At 43.0% G+C, this 21,064-nt stretch overlaps 1 protein-coding gene and 1 long non-coding RNA gene across 2 annotated transcripts in view; one reads left to right on the top strand and one right to left on the bottom strand.

The window, feature by feature from the left end:
* LOC134291971 (uncharacterized) overlaps positions 1-21,064 on the top strand; it is a 165,052-nt gene that overhangs the window by 12,332 nt on the left and 131,656 nt on the right. The gene's annotated exons all lie outside the window — the stretch shown is intronic.
* Positions 2,296-21,064, bottom strand: part of LOC109428067 (neither inactivation nor afterpotential protein G) — a 28,990-nt gene continuing 10,221 nt past the window's right edge. Inside the window, exons 4-5 of the mRNA XM_029863975.2 lie at positions 2,710-3,905; positions 2,296-2,651 (exon numbers count right to left, since the gene is read on the bottom strand). Of these exons, the coding sequence (XP_029719835.2) occupies positions 2,513-2,651; positions 2,710-3,905 (1,335 nt within the window). The 3' untranslated portion in view covers positions 2,296-2,512. The remainder of the gene's footprint in view (positions 2,652-2,709; positions 3,906-21,064) is intronic.

The raw sequence follows: 21,064 nt of genomic DNA, 5'->3' as shown, positions 1-21,064 counted from the left end.
ATACGTAGCACCTTTTTCCAACACATAGTCTCTCTTATCGTTACACTTGGAGATCAGTACAGCAGATGGAATTTCTACTCGCCCACGTTCTAATTAAGGGCCGACATTACTGACATCAGAACCTATCGTGGCGCATCATTGACTCTGACCTGCGCTTAACGCTTTTCGTCATCAACAATGTCCGGTACTAACGACCGCCACGGTACAACTTTGAGAAACTACAGCAACCAGATGTCGCCTCAGCATACGCGCAGAATCTCGAGGCAGTGTTGCCAGGCAGACGAGGATGTGGCCCCTCTAGAGGACTGTATGAGTACAGTTTAAGCAGCCTTCAACGACGTAGCCGAGAGCACCGTCGGGTACGTGGAACGGGGTTGACGAAACGAATGGTTCGACGAGGAGTGCAGAGCGATTTTGGAGAAGTATGCAGCGCGTGCGGTAATGCTGCAGCATGGAACCCGGCAGAATGTGAAATGATACAAACAGAAACGGAAACAGCAGACCCGCCTCTTTCGGGAGAAAAAGCGTCGCCTGAAAGAAGCGGAGTGCGAAGAAATGGAACCGCTGTACCGTTCCCAAGAAACACGGAAGTTCTATCAGAATCTCAACGCATCCCGCAACGGCTTTGTGTCGCGAGCCGAAATGTGCAGGGATGAGGACGGAGGCCTCTTGACGGACGGACGTGAGGCGATCGAAAGGTGGAAGTAGCACTTCGATCAGCACCTGAATGGCGTGGAGAACGTAGGTACGGGAGACCACGGAAACGGAGGAAACGACGATGCCAGTGGAGCGGAGGACGGAAATCAACCAACTCTCACGCTAAGGGAAGTTAAGGATGCCATTCATCAGTTCAAAACCAACAAAGCAGCTGGTAAGCATGCTATCGCAGTTGAACTCATCAAGATGGGCCCAGAAAAGTTGGCCACCTGTCTGCATCGGCTGATAGTCAGGATCTGGGAAACGGAACAGCTACCCGACGAGTGAAAGGAAGGGATAATCTGCCCCATTCACAAGAAAGGCGACCATTTGGAATGTGAGACCTTCAGAGCGATCACTATTTTGAATGCTGCCTACAAAGTGCTATCCCAGATCATCTTCCGTCGTTTGTCACCTAAAACGAATGAGGTCGTGAAAAGTTATCAAACCGGCTTCATCGACGACCGATCGACATCGGACCAGATATTCACCGTACGGCAAAATCCAGTCAATTTGTGTGCTTTGCGGACTACATGGACATTATCGCCAGAACATTTGGAACGGTGGCAGAGCTGTACATCCGCCTGAAACGCGAAGCAGCATAGGTCGGACTGGTGGTGAATGCCTCAAAAACAAAGTACATGCTGGTATGCGGAACCGAACACGCCCGGATCCGTCTGGGTAGTAAGTAATGTTACAATAGGCGGATAGATACCTTCGAGGTAGTGGAGGAATTCGTCTACCTCGGATCCTTATTGACGGCTGACAACAAAGTGAGTCATCAGCGGAAGTCGAGCCTACTTCAGGCTCCAGAAGAAGTTGCGGTCTAAAAAGATTCACCCACGCACCAAATGTACCATGTACAAAACGCTAATAAGACCGGTGGTCCTCTACGGACACGAGACATGGACCACGCTCGAGGAGGACCTGCAAGCACTCGGAGTTTTCGAGCGACGCGTGCTAAGGACGATCTTTTCCAGAAGGGCATCCAGAAGGTTGCCAAAACCGGAAGAATACGATGGGCAGGGCATGTTGCAAGAATGCCGGACAACAAGAAAAGAAAAAAAAATGTTTCATGCTAGAGACTCACTAGGCTAGAGATCACACGGGCGCAGTATACTCTTCAATCAGAGCTCATGTTTCATAGAACTTTGCATTCCAGAAGCTTTTGCTCTTCTGTAGATGAATACAGCGAGGATAGGCTTACTCGACCGAAAGAAAATAGGTACATGATTGCAGAAGCAGGTCCAGTATAGTTAGTGCTGAAGTTGTGCTTAAAGGGGACGTGTTTCAAGTTTTTGAAGAATTGGTCATTGTGACATTGCGCCTGCGAAAAAGGCCTGCGTAACTAGCTTAGGTTCCGTAACTTATTCGGTGACCTTTGCATTCAAAAGCTTCCAGAGTTGAGTTTCCTCGGTGTGAAACTAGGGTATGGTGTGTGGCGCAGACGCACGAACCACGAGCTGTATCAAGTATGCGCTGAAGCGAATAATTTTGAAACGGATAACATACAGTAGACTTTAGTGGGCTGGACGAATAGTGCGAATGTCAGAAGAAAGAATAGCGCAAACAACACACTGGTGGCAAGCGGCAGGAGAAAACATGGGAACCTTGCAGGGAACCCTAAACTTTCAGGAAAACTGGACGAACATCACCCAAGACTCATCGAAACTCTACTTCCGCTGATTTACAATTAATGGGATGATGCAAACAAAAGGAATTTCTCTGAAATGAGTGCTACACTGCTTTTTTGTCTAAAACGTATGATATTAATAACAATAGATTACAAAAAAAACTTACCTTAAACAGGTGACACTCAATTTTCCGAAAAGTCTTTCATAACAATGTCAGCGGCTTTTTCGGCAACGGAAATCACCACCGAATTTGGGGTCCCTGAAACGGGTGCTGGAAACACACTGGCGTCGACCACCCGCAATCCAGTTACTCCGTTAACCCTAAAAATAACAGATAATCAAACCATAACTTCCCCATCCAGACAAACGCAAACCTCACCTTAAATTGTTATCCACCACCGCTTCCGAGTGAAGTCCCATAGCGGCCGTTCCGCCCGGATGGTGTCCGGTCAAGGCCGCCACCCTCAGAATACACTCCAAGTATCGATCACTCGGTCGATTGGTTAGAAAATCCTCCTCGAACGGGCCAAAGTTGGCACACCGTTTCACCCGTGGCCAGTGCAGTATGGCGCCCAAACGTCGGAACGGCTCGCTGTCCACAGTTTTCGCGGCCAATCGGATGGCATCACTCATGCACCCCACGTCGTAGCGATCCTTCAGGTAGTTCGGGTTAATAAACGGTGGAGACTCGACCCTTCGGTCCTTCAAAAACACCGCCCCTCGGCTCTTCGGTTGGTGGCACGTGTTCAGAAACAGGAACCCTTCCTGGCTGGTGTTGTGATGCAGCGGGAAGAACGCCCGGAACGTATCCCGTTGCAGGTTGGACACATGCCGCAGCGCCTGTTCGTCGACGCTTCCCATGCCGAACAAGATGATCCCAAACTTGCCACCACGGAGACTTCCGATTCCGGCCACGGCGGTTGTGGCGAGAACTCCGGTGCCCTTGCTTAGGTAGTCTGCGATGGTACGGGGATTTAGGATTTTGTTCACGGTGACACTGGCCGTGGCATTGATCGAGACGAACAGAGGAAGGTTCAGGTGGTCGAAGTAGTTCTGGCCGACGTTCGGTGAGTCGTGAACGATGGGAATGCCGTGCCGCTTGAGTTCCGTGGCCGGACCGATTCCCGATAGCTTCAAGATTTGAGGAGTTTGGAAAGCACCGGCGCAGAGTATCACTTCTCTGGTGGATTTGATTTCAACGGAGTCGTTACTACCGGGGGTTTTGACGACAATCGCGGAGACTCTCTTTTGTGCATCAAAAAGGATCTTCTCTACCATTGAGTGAGTCAGCAGATGTAAGTTCGGTCGGTTGAATGCTGGTCGTAGAAAGGCGTGGTAGCTACTCCAACGGATGCCGTTCCGGATGGTGTACCGGGCTACGTTAAAGTCGTGTTCCGGACCCAAGTAGTTGGGAGCTTCCGTGAAGGCTTTGGCCAGGAGATTGTTTTCTGGATCAACGGATGTGATGTGCAGTTTGGGTCCAGTGTCTGAGGTGCATGATAGGACTCGGCTGGAGCAAAAGTTGAGGGTGGCCGATTTATCCATATTAGTCAATAGCGTTGGATATTGGTTTTGCTGTAAGAAGCAATAGGAGTTTGCACAATTTAGGATTTTTTTTTTCAGATTTACAGTAATCCCACAGTTATGGATAGCCCACAGATATGGATCAACAATCACTTTAAATTGCTACTGTAGTACAATTAAATTATAAATTTCATCAAATTTATTTTTCCCGTGTAGAACGGTTATCAGTGCATCAACATAACCATCACTGCGCATGTTAAATGCAATTTATGCTGCAAAAAAACGTCAAAGTTGCGGCACGGCCCTAAGAGCTACTTGTTTTGTTTACTTTTTGTGATCGCACGTAGGGGGAGTGCTCGCGGTCATAAGGTGTTTTCCGTCGATTTAACAAGGAAATATCCCCAACTGCTGATCATTTCATCAAGTGAAGGTATTATTTATCTTGAAACAGTGCGATATTAGTGATGTCTCAAGAAAAACACTATATTTTCAAGAGGTCTAGAGTTGATTCATATTTGTGGGTGAAAATGCCATTGTCCACAATTATGAATCAAGCCATGAATGAATGGCAAGTTGATCTACATTTTATACCTTTCTCCAGAAAAATGGATCGCGTCGTCAAAATCCGGAAGCAGTACGACGCACAAACTCTCGAAGACGCCGTCGTCGAAGCTAGGAGGACGAAAAACATCCGAGGTACATCCAAAGAGTTCAAGATTCCTTTCACAACGCTTTTCCGGCGAGTGAAAAATGAGAAAAGGAAAGCTAAACCTGGGCCAGATCCAATTCTTCTACCGGAGGAAGAGAATCGGATTAAAAAGTGGGTGTTTTACATGGCGAGAGCTGGTTTTCCTGTTTGTGAAGTTGATCTGAGGCATACGGTCAAGGATTACGCGGATAAAATCAGGAAACAACGGGATATCCCTGAGTCTTTCCCAAGTAAGATTATTTACATTTAGTTTGATTTACATTTTGACTGATTGGTTTAATGATGACAAATAATGTAGGCAAAAACTGGAGCCAGCGATTTTTGTGGCGTCATCCGGATATCAAGAAAAAGTTGGTAAACAATCTCTCAAAGGCAGGAGCAAAAGTTACCGAGGCTCAGTTGCGCAATTGGTTCCAGGAGGTGGAAGAGCTGCTGCGAAAGGATGGCTTTGATATGGATGTTTTCAACAATCCAGACCGAATTATGAACTTCGATGAATCTGGATTCCAACTTGTTCCAAAGCGTTACAAAGCATTGTGTTCGGACCAGGAAAACTCTTACATAGTGACCAACAATTCGGACAAAGAGAGTTACACTGCTTTGTTCGGATGTACTGCTGCTGGGGATTTGACACCTCCTATGATCCTTTATCCGGGAAAGCGTATAAGCAAAGAGATGGTTGAAAATGTACCAAAAGGTTGGTCGGTAGGAGTGACCGATGAGGGGTGGCAAACTCAGGGCTGGTAGCAAAGACTGATGGTTGAAATAGTTATTTTAGTGACCAAGTTGACGAAAATAGTGACCAAATAGTGACTTACAAATGGCAAAAAAGTGACTAAATAGTGACTTTTGGTAAAAAAAAATATGGTAAGCGGCCAAAAGTTGTAAGCCGAACTTGATTCGGAAAACCTTGGGGTAGTGCGTAATAAATATTTCCAGGAAAACAATCTCCACCAAAAATTATATAAAGAAAACATGTGTATACAATTCTTAGCAGATATTGTGCAGAACTAGATGGATATTAAGTCAATGAACGAAAGCAATTGTTGGCACCTACAGCTTCTCTTTAGTCGTTTCCAGTAGAACTTCAATGGGGCAATATTGGTGCAAGGTCCTGGTATTTTTAGTTAAAGCTGTTAATATCTTGAAGAATTTGAGATCAAATACTCAGAGGTTTATTGAACAAATTTCTGAATAGATTTACACGAAAATTATTGCAGTTATTTCCTTTGGGTCTTAAACGCATAGACAACGTGTGGGCAAATTTATGCAAGAATTCCTCACATTTCTTTGAAATTATTTGCAATGATCGCCTTAGAATTATAGGAAGGTGAAATTTAAACAGAAATTGATTAATAGAATAGAATTTCTGTAGTATTTGTTAACGTATATATTTCAAATATTTCTGAGAGATTGACCAAAATGACGAAAATTTAATGAAAATTTCAACAAAATGGTCAACTTATCGAAAATTCACATATTTGAAGAGTTTTTTTTCTTAAGAAATTCTAAAAATAGTTCAAGGTGCAATTTCTCATTTATTTTTGAGAGGATTCTCCGTTGAGTTCCAAAGAAAGTAACTTAGTTTACAGAGACGTTAGTGACTGGAGCAAATCAAACAAAGTTGAAAACAAAATAGTCAAAACAGTATTTGGGGATGTTCCCGAAAAAAAAACTGTGCACAATTTTTGAAAATTATTCATTCATTTATTTAGTATTACATCAAATTCATGATAAAACTGAATCAACAATATTTCTCCATAATACACGGTTCGTGGCTGCCGCTCTCCATCCTCGGTCGCGCCCAATGCTCGCCAAGTCACGTTCCACCTGGTCCGCCCATCGTGCTCTCTGCGCTCCACGCCTTCTTGTGCCAACCGGATCAGTTGCAAACACCAGCTTTGCAGGGTTGTTGTCCGGCATTCTTGCAACATGCCCTGCCCACCGTATCCTTCCGGCTTTGGCCACCTTCTGGATGCTGGGTTCGCCGTAAAGTGCAGCGAGCTCGTGGTTCATTCTTCTCCGCCACACACCGTTCTCCTGCACACCGCCGAAGATCGTCCTTAGCACGCGTCGCTCGAAAACTCCGAGTGCTTGCAGGTCCTCCTCGAGCATGGTCCATGTCTCGTGCCCGTAGAGGATTACCGGTCTTATTAGCGTTTTGTACATGGTGCATTTGGTGCGTGGGTGAATCTTTTTCGACCGCAGTTTCTTCTGGAGCCCGTAGTAGGCCCGACTTCCGCTGATGATGCGCCTCCGAATTTCACGGCTCACGTTGTTGTCAGCCGTCAGTAAGGATCCGAGGTAGACGAATTCCTCCACCACCTCGAAAGTATCCCCGTCTATCGTAACATTACTACCCAGACGGATCCGGTCGTTTTCGGTTCCGCCTACCAGCATGTACTTTGTTTTTGAGGCATTCACCACCAGTCCGACCTTTGCTGCTTCGCGTTTCAGGCGGGTGTACAGCTCTGCCACCGTTCCAAATGTTCTTGCAATAATGTCCATGTCGTCCGCAAAGCACACAAATTGTCCGGATTTTGTGAAAATCGTTCCTCGGCTGTTGAGCCCGGCTCGTCGCATCACACCTTCCAGAGCGATGTTGAAGAGTAGGCATGAGAGTCCATCACCTTGTCTCAGTCCCCGGCGAGATTCAAATGAACTGGATAGTTCACCCGAAACCCTTACGCAGTTTTGCACACCGTCCATCGTTGCTTTAATCAGTCTAGTCAGCTTCCCAGGAAAGCCGTTTTCGTCCATGATTCTCCATAGCTCTGCGCGGTCGATACTGTCGTATGCCGCTTTGAAGTCGATGAACAGGTGATGCGTTGGGACCTGGTATTCACGGCATTTCTGGAGGATTTGCCGTACGGTAAAGATCTGATCCGTTGTCGACCGGCCGTCGATGAAGCCGGCTTGATAACTTCCCACGAACTCATTTGTTTTAGGTGACAGGCGACGGAAGATGATCTGGGATAGCACTTTGTAGGCAGCATTCAAAATAGTGATCGCCCTGAAGTTCTCACATTCCAAATGGTCGCCTTTCTTGTGAATGGGGCAGATTACCCCTTCCTTCCACTCCTCCGGTAGCTGTTCGGTTTCCCAGATCCTGACTATCAGCCGATGCAAGCAGGTGGCCAACTTTTCTGGGCCCATCTTGATGAGTTCAGCTGTGATACCATCCTTACCAGCTGCTTTGTTGGTTTTGAGCTGGTGAATGGCATCCTTAACTTCCCTCAGCGTGGGAGTTGGTTCGTTCCCGTCCTCCGCTGCACTGGCGTCGTCGTTTCCTCCGTTGCCGTGGGCTCCCGCGCCTACGAAAATTACTGGAAGATATCATTTCAAAGATATCTCTTCCAAACATTTGTCATAGAATTTTATCAGGATTTTTTCCAGGCATTGAACTAGAATATCATACCTACAGAAATTCAGACAAAAGCTTTTGCTAAAGATAAAATTTCACAAGTAATATTTAGTGATTTTCACCAAAATCCTGCATAAATTTATGCAGAAATGGCCATGCCTCCATACAGGAGCAAATTTCGAGGCCTGCATCGACAATTGTAACGTTGAGCCAAATATTTCCTCAAATTCCTATTTTACTTTTTTATTTATTATTCCTGTTCGGGTTTGTCACTGCGACCAGTTTTTAGATCTATTGTGACATTACCCGTATCCTTAGTGTAGTGCATGTCGCATTACTCAATTGCCATTGAGGGGCAATAAAGTATCGATTTTGATACAGTTTTTGTTTTGTTTTCTTGGAAAACAAAACAAGAGTACTGATATTGGCCATGCATCGGAAACCTAGCATCACCCTTGTTTTACTGCTAAATTCTCCCCAGTAGGAAGTTTAGGACCCGGGTTTTAACATTAGCAGCAATACCATTCCAATAATGGAACATGTGTTCAGTAATAAGGATTCTTGTATGTTCCTTGCGTACTAGCACTTTCCAGTCTTCGAAGAGTTAGTACATACATGGATCCCTAACCCAATTTGATTTCCTTTGTATTGAGTTTAGCCTCAGATGGTGAGGTTTTTAACTATATGCAAAGTAAAGTTGGTAAACTCAGTTTTATTCAAAAACTGGAAGTCACCAAAACACCAGTAGTAGAACTAAATGCTATAACTCCTTGAATTACAAGAACACATATTCCAAAATTGAAAAATAGGACGACACTAGATTTCGGTTTGGTAGATCTATCACCGCAACGCAACCCAAAAAGGCGATCTACCCACGCTACGGGCTCCGTTAAAGATCGAGCATCTTTTAAACCCCCTCAACCATTCATCCCTCAGCACAGGTCGCCTGACACCTTGGATTGGGGTTACCTGTTTGGTGGACTTTTACCCCCGGAACAGGTGGTCCGTAGTGCTATTCTAAGCCGGCAGCTTCACGGGCTCCTATTTTACTTAATAATAATCCTCTATTTTTTATTTCCGAAGATGCTAAGTTGTGCCAAGGATGGACAAATTTATACAGATTTTTCACCAATATTTGTTTCGGTAATAGTTCAAAAACCTTTATCAATTTACTGTAGAATGACCAGAAACATCAATGGGAAACAATGCTTTCTAGTATAGTTGCATGAATCTTGTGTTAAAAAACAACACTTTCAATGAATAGTTTCGGACTGCAAATCTTCTTGATAAAGATGCCTAACTTAACTTAAAAATACTACGAATCAAAATCAGTCCACACTACAGTAGACGTTCGGTCGATGCAAACGGCTTAACTGCAATGTTTTTTAACTGCAAGTCCGGTAAGTGCAACAAATTTGCAGTTATCGCACCGCTATCCGTCAAAACGGTGCAGCAGGTTAGCCCAAATGAACAATCGAATGATTTTTTTGTTCATTTAACGTCAATTGATGGGTTGTTGACGCCTATCTGACGTTGCAGTTATCGAATTTTGTTCGCTAAGTGAAACGTAAACATGTTGCAGTTATCGAACGTCTACTGTACATAGGCGATTGATTCATTTGCTAACACACCTACTAAACATGTTATTGTCTCCAGTCACACAAATCTTGATTTGCACTTTTTATCACTCCATCTTATTTTTCTCGCTGACTAAATTATCATTTACACAAAACTTTAAAAATAGTTGAAAATAGTGACTTTTCAACAGAAAAAGTGACTTTAGTTGAAACATCTTGAAAATAGTGACTTTTTAGTGACTGAGCCGAAAATAGTGACCAAGTCACTAAAAAGTGACTCGCTACCAGGCCTGCAAACTGCAAAATCTTTCTTCGAGTACATCGCGAATGATTTGTACAACTGGCTGAAACAGCGGGGAACAGAATTTCCGGTTCTGATTTTCATCGACGGACATAAGAGCCATGTGAGCATTGAGTTGGTTGAATTCTGCATTCAAAAAGGAGTAATACTCATCTCCTTTTACCCGAATGCGACACGAATTCTGCAACCATTGGATAGAAACTTTTTTGGTCCGTTCAAACAAATTTGGAGCAAGCTTCTCAGGCAGCGGGCGTTGGCTAACAGTAATGCACGCGTTAACAAGACAAACTTTGGTACTCTGCTACAAACAGCACTCCAAAATTTTACGAATGCTAAGGAGTGCTTGAAGAAAGCTTTCCAACTTTGTGGTATCTACCCGTGGAACGTGGAAGCAATAGATTTCAGTAACCTGCCAACTAATGCTGACAAGTCAACACTAAGCAGTGACGCTGATACATCTACTGCTGAACCAACAGAAGTGGACTATGCACTGCAACTCCAATACGTCGAAATGGGCCTGGAACAACATCAGCTTCTGCAGTTCACTGAAAATCGCGACAAGGATTTTTGGTATGGTGCATATGAGGACCTTGCATTGTTCAATTTCTGGAAATCCATCAAGGACAAATCGGAAGGACTTATGTTCAGCAGCCGTCACCATAACAGCAGCCGTCAACATAACATCGTCACCTACAACTTTACTTTGGCTGAACCGACTGAGCCCGTGCCGCTGTCTTCCGGATGTGCCATTGTAGTTGAAGGTTAGTTTTCAACTTTTTATTTAACGTTTTGGTTTGTTATCATTTCGCTTCACAGATGCATCGATTACAACACAAAGTCCTTGTCGTGATGTGGTACAGGAATATGCAGATGATGATGGTGATGGCCCACTCTGCGCCCCCGCAACCCGCGAAGATGATGCACAGTTACACAACGAAGATGATCCATTTGACGGTGTACTGATTTGGCCTAATGTAAACAGTATGTCGGGAGCTGTGCCAAAGAGAAAGGTTGAGCACATTCCTTCGGTGGCTACAAGCAGCAAATGGCTCGAATGGCATGACAAAAAGGATAACGCCAAAAGAGAGAAAGAGAAAGCAAAGATAGCACGAAAGGAAAAGCGTCGCCTGGCCAACGAACAAAAACTGCAGGCGCAGGCAGATAAGGAGAAGCGGAAGAAAGAGATAGAGGAAGCAAAGATCCCCAAAGTGGAAAAAGATCGTCGACTAACGGATCGAAAACTGCAGAAGCAAGCAACTGTAAGGCTGACCGATAAGAAGAAGATCAACCGTACCGCCAAATCTGGTGGTTCTTCTCGAAAGATGCTGGGAAAGAAGTAGACAGAAGAAATGATCATTTTTATACTGTATGCAATGGTATTGAACTGCTTCATGCGAAGTGTGCCTTGATTGTTTTTTTTTATTGATTTTAATATGTTACTATGAAATGAATTTGTACTGATGTAATCAGGTCTACTTTTCGTAACCACAAGCAGTAGATTCCTGTAACATGAGAGAAATATAAAGCAAATAAAGTGCATAAACGTTCAAACACTGAGTAAGGGGCTATTCATAGATTATGGTCTTTTTTGTCATTTTAAAGCCACCATTCCTTTCCTTGCATCATGTTTTTTTTCATACGAATTACATTTTTGCGTATGGAGCGTGCAATTTTTAAGATTCCCCTAATCCATTTTTCCTTACATAATTTATGTAAGGCCCCAAATAGTAAAAATATTTTTTTTTATATTGAGAAAACCCCAGAAATGGTCTAGGGTTCATTTGCATATTTGGTAATGCAGAGAGGGAAGGGAGTCTCTTGAAGTGTTACGATCCCTACATGAGATAAGGACCTTCCACACAAAACTTGTTTACGTGTGGGATGGAGAAGGTAAAATTACAATTTTTGCGTTACGTAATGTGTAAACGAACTCCCAAACTGCCCAAGATTTTGTTTAAATTACTTTGCATATTATTTTTTCATTATTCGTGATGAGTAGTTGTCGTTGATTCATAATATGAGCCAAAATGATCCATAACTGTGGCTGAGCATTCTGGTGATCCATAACTGTGGGACAACCGACGTTAAATAATCTGTTTTTTATAAATATTTTTGATCAATAATCAACAGGTTTTATAATTTTTCTTGAAAATTAACAATATTTTGCTTCTGTTTCGCCTATCAATAACATGAGGACATGTTTTATTATTTTTTTATACATCAATAGATGGCGAAGTATGCCTTAGCCTATTCATAACTGTGGGGTGACTGTATCATACGTCCGGCAGGGATTTTGTAAATAGTGTAGCGTGCCACTTGGACAGTGGCCGGTATTTTCGGCATTTGTCGCTATAAATCAGTCAATTCCAAATCAATTGATTTGAAATTTTGTACACGGCTAGAAACTATAAGTATCTCACACCGCCAATGATGTTTTCGATCACTTGACAACCGTTTGACTCATTTGTCCATAACTCAATTCAGAAGCATAACATTGAAATGTGATGTTCGGCAAACTTGTAGATTAGTGTTTTTCCTATAATTATCACCAAGGACGCCATATTCTAACTCTTATGTATACGCTGTGAAAGCGCTAGTACCACCTACTCATACTAAACGATCGAAAAATTCGATCGTTTAGTATGAGTAGGTGGTACTAACAGTTTTACGCCGTAAATATTAGAGTTAGAATATTGCGTCCTTGGTGATAATTGTAAGAAAAACAATAATCTACAAGTTTGCCGAACACTACATTTCAATGTTATGCTTCTTAACTGAGTTATAGACAAATGAGTCAAATGATTGCAAGGTGATCGAAAACATCCTTGCCGCGTTCCAAAAATTGTGTCAATTGGTTCGAAATTGGCTGAGTTATAGCAGAAAAGTATCCAAAATAGGAGCCCTGCCGAGATGGTTCCTCTTCCCTACCTTTATAGAATACATAGTTAGTGAAATCCGTCAATATTTTAACTCAGCACCTGATTCTTTCATGTGATTCAAAACTGAAAATGGAGTATAATCTCTGATCGAATTTAAGACGAAAATACCTGACAGAATTCACGACTAGAAACTCTGACAGAACTCGGGAATATTATATCTCACACGATTTGGAACGATAACATCTGACAGGATCTGATCCTTGATTACCTAACAAGATTTAAGATTGGATTTCTTGATAGAATTAAGACCTAAAAATCTTAGACAAACATAATGCCTGAAGTTCGTAGGTACAATATGTGTAGAAAAAATGGATAAATAGAGTGGAAAAATAGTGAAAAAAAAATCCACGTAGTTCTGGTGGGGTTTGAACCCACGTCTTTCCAAGTTCGCTAGACAGGGTGCGTTAACCAACTCCACTTCAGAACAAGTAACAATTCTGTGAAGTAGAAAGCCAACCTGAATTCAACGCCGTGGATTTTTTCGCCAATTTCCCACTCAATTTGTCAATTTTTCAACACATATTGTGCCTATGTACATCAGGCATTACGTATGCCTAACATACCATTTCGGTTGGATATCCGAAAAACAACAACATTTGTGTTGTTTTAAATCTTACCAATATTTAACCCCTTGGAGCCGGATTGTTTCGCCTTCGCTGCCGCAACCCCGCTGGTCTCGAACACGTTTCTTATGCTCGGTTTCATCGTCGGGGTCTACGTTAAGAGGTTAAGAGGTCGAGGGTTAAGACAACAATCCCTGACAGAGCCCAAGGCTAGAATCCCTGAAAGGAGTCAGGGCTAGATTCTATGACAGGATTCAAGACCATAATACCTGATCGAAGTGAGGACTGCAAATTCAGGGTTAGAATATCTGACAGGATTCAATACTAAACCCCTGTACTTCAGTACTAGAATTATTGATAGGACACAAGACTACCGTATGTCTGGATCCTTGGCTGGATTCAGCATGAGAAACCCTGGACAGAAATCGGTACTGGAGACCTTGAAAGCAATGGGGACTAGAATCCCTGACTTGCAGTGGACTAGCATTTTTAACAGAATTTAGGACTAGAATCACTGACTTGATTGAAAACGACAATACCTCACAGGATAAGTAATCCTTAGAAAGATGAAGAACTAGAATTCGTGACAGGATTCAGAACTAGAGACTCTGCCAGGATTCAGGGCTGGAATATCTCCCAGGATTCAGAACTAGAATACCTAACAAGATTAGGAACAGGGGGACGAGCACGACACAAGTTTTCACAATCCAAAATAGTCGGAATTACTATCCCACAAAAAATCGGTATATCCACTGAAAAGACACCCAAGCTTTTGCGTGGTTTATTGTTTTTTTCGTCTCTTTTCGGCTTATTTGGCATATTTCGACCTGGGAAAACTAGTGTCGCCCACCCCCAGATTAGGAAGTAGAATATGTACCTAATCAGATCTACAATCATAATCCCTGACATGATTCAGGATGAGATGATTCAATACTAGTATCCTTTAGACAATTCAAGCTTACAATCTATGTTTGGGGGCTGCAGAATTATGAGTCGACAATATAGAAGAAGCGTCTAACATAGCTCTGGTCCTCACAAGTTCCCACCTCAGGCTTCCATGGGTCAACCGATTGCAAAGACCGCCATTTAAGAGTTGTGCAGCCTGAGCACTGTTATTCTTCTGACTTCAACTAGATTGCAGAGGTACGTCCCTACCGTCTGTTCACCAAGGAGCAGTGTTGCAAAAATTCAATTCAGTCATTTGAACACTAACCAACCAATCTGTTCAGTCATTTTTCCTTCTAGTTATGTTCAAAACGATTTCATTCAATCAGAGCACCTATCAAATGAGAAGCGAATCCTTGTCAATTGAATAAATCGCCACTCGAATGAGTAGCTTGGCACGAAACACGGAAAACCCCGAAAAATTCCGCCAGACTGAAAAAATGTCGAATGTCGGGTCAAAGTCGGGTCAATTTTTATCGAATGTTGGGCCACTGTTTGACCAACATCGATCAACTATTGGGTCTATGTTGGGTTTGGTGGCCAAAATAAAAATAGGTGAATGATAGGTTGATGTCGGGTTTGACGGCATCAATTATGGTAAAAGCTTCGAACCTACAACACCACACATTTATGCTTCCTAGCTGGGGCTCAATTGAATGATATGTGCCTTGACTGAGGCTGGAGCTGATGTCAATTGAATGATCAGAGGCTACATTGATATTCCGATGGTAAATGGAAAAATGAGTGGTTACCTATCTCAATTTCATCTTTAAATATCGGTTGATACTGACACTTCGCAGCTCTGCAAGGAGGCTCAAACAGCGTCTGTTCTGGCATCCAGCTGCTGAATATGAAATGTTCCTCCATCGGCAGCAATACCTAAGGTGGCAGCCAGGGATAGGGTGCGACTCAAAACTCTTTGCGTGCCGCACACTCTGCTACGAGACAGCACAACAAACTAGAAGGAGACGAGTACGCGCAGTCGGTTGTGTGTTGCTCGCTTACTTTGCCGCGCGCTGGAGCTCTCCTGTCTCTCACGCTCTGTCGTATGCACTCTCTCGGAGCCTGTCTCCGTGCTTTGCCCTTGGCTTGATACTACGCATGATTGGGAAAATTTCGAATCAAACGACCCATCACTTGTCAACCTTTGACAAGCTTAACAACTTTGCCGAAAACACAATCTCATCAATTAATAGAGCTTGCTGACGTTTATTCACCTTTCTCTTTCAAACATGCAAGCGGAATAGGATTTGTTGTCATCAGGAAAGGTTTCCCGATGAAAACAAATCCTATCCCGCCTGCAAGCTTGAAAGAGAGAGGTGAATAAACGTCAGCAAGCTCTATTTATTAATTGATTTTTTCTGTTTGGAGACAAGCGCAGTCCCAAGCACCGTGCATTACTCCCTGCGCCGTAGAGCTAGTGTTGCGATTGTCTCTCGCACAATTACGAAAGCTCTCACTCATACGTCTCTTGTCTCTCGGCAAAACGGGAGACGAGCACTTGCGATTGTGTGAAGCACACGCTTTTTTCGCACCGCACGGTGCATGCCGCCAATCCCTGCTTGGAAGATCATTTGCAACAATGCTTAATGCACTTTCCAAAGGATTTTTCGGAAAAAAAATCTAGAAAACTCCAGAAAAAAATTTAATTTTCTAAAGAAATACCAGGAGGAATTTCTGCAGAAACTCGTGCACAACTTTCTAACACAAAGAGACGAACCAGCCAAGGGCTGAAAGTCTCTTTAATAAAGACAAATCAATTAATCAATTTCTAACACAATTCTTTGAGAAGCTTAAGGAGGAATTCCTAGTGGAATTTCTGGAGAAATTGAAATTTGCTGTGGGAATTTTTGGTGAAATCCTTTGAAAAATTTCCAAAGTAACCCCAGTACAAACTTTTCAAAGAACTTTTAAAACGTTTTCTAAAAAAAACTCTGGAATAATTCCTAAAGTCATCGCTCAAAATGGATCAAAAAATTGGTCGCAATGATGGAAATACCCGACCTGCATCACGATGGATAGGGGACCTCACGCCAACAACCTACTGCTCCTGAAATCGAAAATGAAAGAACTTCTAACCTTGATTTCCTAGGACAGAGCGAAGTTCGTTCGCCGAATTGTAAGAAACAAAGATAGGCATTGGGGCAAATTTTGCTATACTCGTGAACACGCTGCTCCTCATCATGAAGTTGGTTGTCCTTTCCATGATCCAATGTTACGCGCCAACTGAATTCTGTCGTGGATAAGATTCCAAAAGGTGACTTCAGGATCCTCATGGGCGACTGCAACGCGTTCCATGGGCGTACCGTGGTCTTGGAGGAATAATAGACGAGATCCGACTCCGCAGTGCGCATTACTAAGATCCATCGACAGGAGCAGAAAATCGGGCGCCGGTTCAACCAGGGAGGGTGTAGGCACGTCAAACTCGAACAAACTACGCCTACCTAACATGCATCGAGCGGGCCTTCCCAAACAACACAATGCGATTTCGCGGGCCATCCCCATCGGCCACACAAACCGATTTCCAAGCAGGATTCGACCAGGCTCCAGGTCGCGTTGCCAGTCGACACTAACACACTCGCAAAAGATGAGAATTAGGCCTACCTTGCCGCTTGCGGATCCCCTGGGTTAAACACAAGCTGACTGAGAAACCCTGTAGTGAAAAGATCCTTCGTTTAGGAGCTGGAGAACCGTGCTGCGAATATACCGGAAGGTGGCGGCGTTAAAGATCAATGGAGCGCCATTAAGAATACCTTCATCACATTTGCATGCTTCACGACCATTCCTCGTTGACTGGCAACCGAACCGCAGGAGCAAAGACTTCGTGTGACTTTGTCTTAGTCGTCCCGAACTTTTTTATGTATTCTTGAGCGACGAGATGAGCATTATATCTTGCCACAGTTCCATCTTTGTCTAGCCAACCGCCTGGCATCCCGGCGGTAAATCCGTCAGCAGCCATGTGCCATTGTCTTGCAACGACGCGACGTCATCTCATCGTCCAGAGCTGCCTTCCTAAACTCTGCTCCAAGTCCTTAGTAAGCTTTTCGTTAGTTAGCTTTCACACCATACCAGTGGTCTCTCGGTATCGTTGTGGCAATACTCCTCTCTTGATACGCATCGACAGCCGACGCGCTGGCGCATTTCCTCCATGACTACCAGCTACCAGCAAGTATCAGCTTCGTCTTCATTCGATGTATCGTAAAAACTTCCATCTAAAGACTTAAAATCTCTAATCTCGTGCGGTGTACGATATTTATCCTATTCTGTTCAAATTTGGGACAAAGCTATGTCGCATTGGGTGGTTGCGACATTGCCATTATTGTTGCGCGATGGTTAAAATTTGATACAGTAATCAGGACTGATCACTAAGGCATTTTATGAGACGTTTCAAATCAGCTGTTTTTTCAATGTTTATCTGCTTTGAAGCCCAACCGATTTATTTACATTTTCGCTAGCATAACATGTGATACAGGCCCATCCAATAAACAGGGTTCATTCATCTGCAAAAATGCGTCAATCCACCCACTAGAACTAATATCCGTAGACCGTGGGGATGCTTTTCCATCTGCTAGTGACATCATGCAGCTCGGGGGATTGATTCATGCCACATTAGAAACCGAAACATCTCTGCCAGCAAAAATCTGTTTGGCGCTCATCACATGTTATGCTACTTTTCGCAAAAACAAAAACATCAAATGTAAACAATAACAATGAGCGGCCCACCGGTGGAATGTCTCGTAAAATAGCTTCTTGTCGGTGTCCGGGTCGATGAACCGAAACCCTTTGTGGGTGTAGCCAACGACGAACGTCAGCTTCCTTTTCTTTGAATCAAGCTTCCTCCCGTCTTTCGGCCGGAACATGCACGATGGCGGTGGTTCCAAAAATGTGTAAGTTGCTGTACTCCGGCTGCTTCTCGTACTACACTTCGCGAGGCTTCCTCTCGATCTCTCTCGATAGATCTTGACGGGAGTATGTTTTGAAGATGCATGGCTGCATTCCCTGCTTCGGTTTAGTAACGATGTCTGAGTTTTGCATGCACTGCCTACTCATAAGACAAAATAAAATTCCCTGAGTTTTCCAGGGTTTTCCAGAACCCAGGGGGAAATTTTAAATGTTTGTCTTTTCTGGCTTTCTTCTGTTTTCCCTACTAATATATCCAGAGGTTTTTACGTAAATAGCTCCTTCCGAGATTTTTCACGATTTCAGGTTTTTCGAGATTTTTCTCGGGGTCTCTGCTAGAGTACCACCTGGACTTTCTTCCAGAGTTTCTCTCTGGATTCCTTCCGGAGATCTTTCCAAAATTTCTCAAGTGGGTTCGGGATAGTTTTCCAACAGTTTCTGTAGGGATGTTTGCAGAAGTTCTTCCAGAGACAGTTTTCAGATATTTCTCGTGGATTTTGTACGGAGTTTCTTCCGGAATTCCTTTTACAGGTTTTCAGAGTTCCTCCCATAATTTCCTAAATATTTCCTCCTGGGATTAGTTCCAAAACTTTTTTCCGAGATTCTCCGGGAATTTCTTACAAGAAATCTCGTAAATTATCCCAGAAGACATTCCGAGAAAAAAAAACTCTTTGAAAAAAACATGCAAGAACTTCGGGAGCAATGTTTAAAGAAACTCCTAAAAGGAGATTCCAGAGTCTCCGGATATTTTCAGGTAGTGATTCAGGGAACAGCTCTGGGAATAATCCCGAGAAAATCTGTAAGAAAATAATCTCAGGATCACTGCAAGAAATTAGATAATCAACTACAAAAGCCTTGAAAGTATCCGAATCAAAATCACGGGACGAACTTCATGAGAAAAATCAGCAGAAGCTCCCGCAGATCCCAGAAGACTCTCCGAAAAATCTTAAGATAAATTCTGTAAAAACTTTGAGAGACATCCCAAGATCAACACTGGAAGAAATTTTCTGAGAGAAGTCCTGGGGAAAAACTCCATAAAAAATATCAAAAGATTTCCCGCGAGAACCTTTGGGAATTATACCAGCTGAAACTTCTGTAGAAATCCAAAGAGAAACTCTAGAATAAATCCCAGGAATCCCGGGAAAAACTCTAACATAAATTTCGCGACAACATCTGCGGTATATCTAGAGAGAAACTCCTGTGAAGATATCGGGGTGAATCCTGGTAGAAACCCACGGAAACTCTAGGAGCAATACTGGAAAATCCTCAAGAAAAATTCTGTATGTAAGTATGAAGATCGTTAAAAAAAGACAAGAGTGAAAAATCTACTATGGCGAATATTTGGTCACTTTACTATTACTTTAGAGCTTTTAGTAGAACTTGTTACTTCAGACTCTAGTTTAATTTAAAAACACTTCACTAATACTTCACTTTTGCAAAAGAAAATAAAAAATGAATAACTCTTTTAAAGAAAACTAGAAAGGACGAGCAAATTCCTTTTAATTCTACTACTGTGCTTATCTTCGGACAGATAGGCCTATTTCGTCTGTGACTTACAGACTTCTTCAGTGTCAAGTGCTCGACTTGACACTGAAGAAGTCTGTAAGTCACAGACGAAATAGGCCTATCTGTCCGAAGATAAGCACAGTAGTAGAATTAAAAGGAATTTGCTCGTCCTTTCTAGTTTTCTTTAAAAGAGTTATTCATTTTTTATTTTCTTTTGCAAAAGTGAAGTATTAGTGAAGTGTTTTTAAATTAAACTAGAGTCTGATGGAATATTTGGTACTACAGCCATAATTGGTACACTTACCCTACACCATCTTCGGCCAGAGGCCGCACATTCTCATGGAAGAATCCCGAAAAAAATCTTCGAATCTTGGAAAAATGCTGTAAGGAATCCGGAAAATTCTTCGGTAGGAATTCAAAAAGGAATACCAAGACAAATGATGTGAAAAAATACGGAAGGAATCTTGTAAAAAATCCTGGGAGGATTTTCTAGAGGCGTTTCCAAAGAACTTCCAGGAGCCATTCCCTGCTCCAAACAAATATAGAATGATATTTTTTTTTATTCATATTTACTCTGAGTAGATCCACAAGTAATAAAATTCGTTACATTTTATTCATACGACCCAATGTTTTATTTTTTTTTATCGATGCAAAATTTCCCGCGTATTCACAATATTTCCTGAATATTCCAGGTTTTTCTCTTTTAAATAAAATGCCCTGAGGATTCCCGGTTTTTCCAGGTAGTAGGTAGACACTCTGAACATAGCTTCTGGTCCTCACAAGTTCCCACGTCATGCTTCCACGGATCAACTGATGACAAAGGCCACCAGCTAAGAGTTGTGTGCTTATTTGGTAGAGCAGCCTGGGCACTGTTGTCCTTCTGACCTCAACTAGACTAGACTTTAACTAGATACGTTCCGAGCGTCTGTTCACCAAGGAGGTGCGGCTCAAACAGCGTCTGTTCTGGCAGCTTATAAAAAGCTATACTTATGGTGGTAGCTGCATCACGATGGATGCAGCTGAGATCCTAGGACAGAACGAAATGTAAATCTATTAATGAGAAGATAGTTGTGTCCAGATTCAGAACACGGGTTCGGAACCTTGCCATGATCCAATGTTACGCGCCAAACCGATGCTGCCGAAATGCAAGATAAATAGAACTTTTACAGCCAACTGAATGCTGTCGTGGACAAGATTTCAAAAGGTGACATCAAGATCCTCCTGGACGACTTCAACGCGATGGATGGTTCCGACAACTCGAACTATGACTGAGCACCGGCATGAGACACCATGGTCTCGGAGAAATGAGCGAGAACCATCATCTCCTAATAGGTGAGATCCGACCGACTGCGCATTGCTAGGACTCATCGACAGAAACAGAAAATCAACCGCTTGTTCAACATACG

The sequence above is a fragment of the Aedes albopictus genome, chromosome 3 (assembly GCF_035046485.1).
Source record: "Aedes albopictus strain Foshan chromosome 3, AalbF5, whole genome shotgun sequence".
Taxonomy (NCBI): Eukaryota; Metazoa; Arthropoda; class Insecta; order Diptera; family Culicidae; genus Aedes; species Aedes albopictus.
This window is presented reverse-complemented; position numbering and strand designations above follow the sequence as displayed.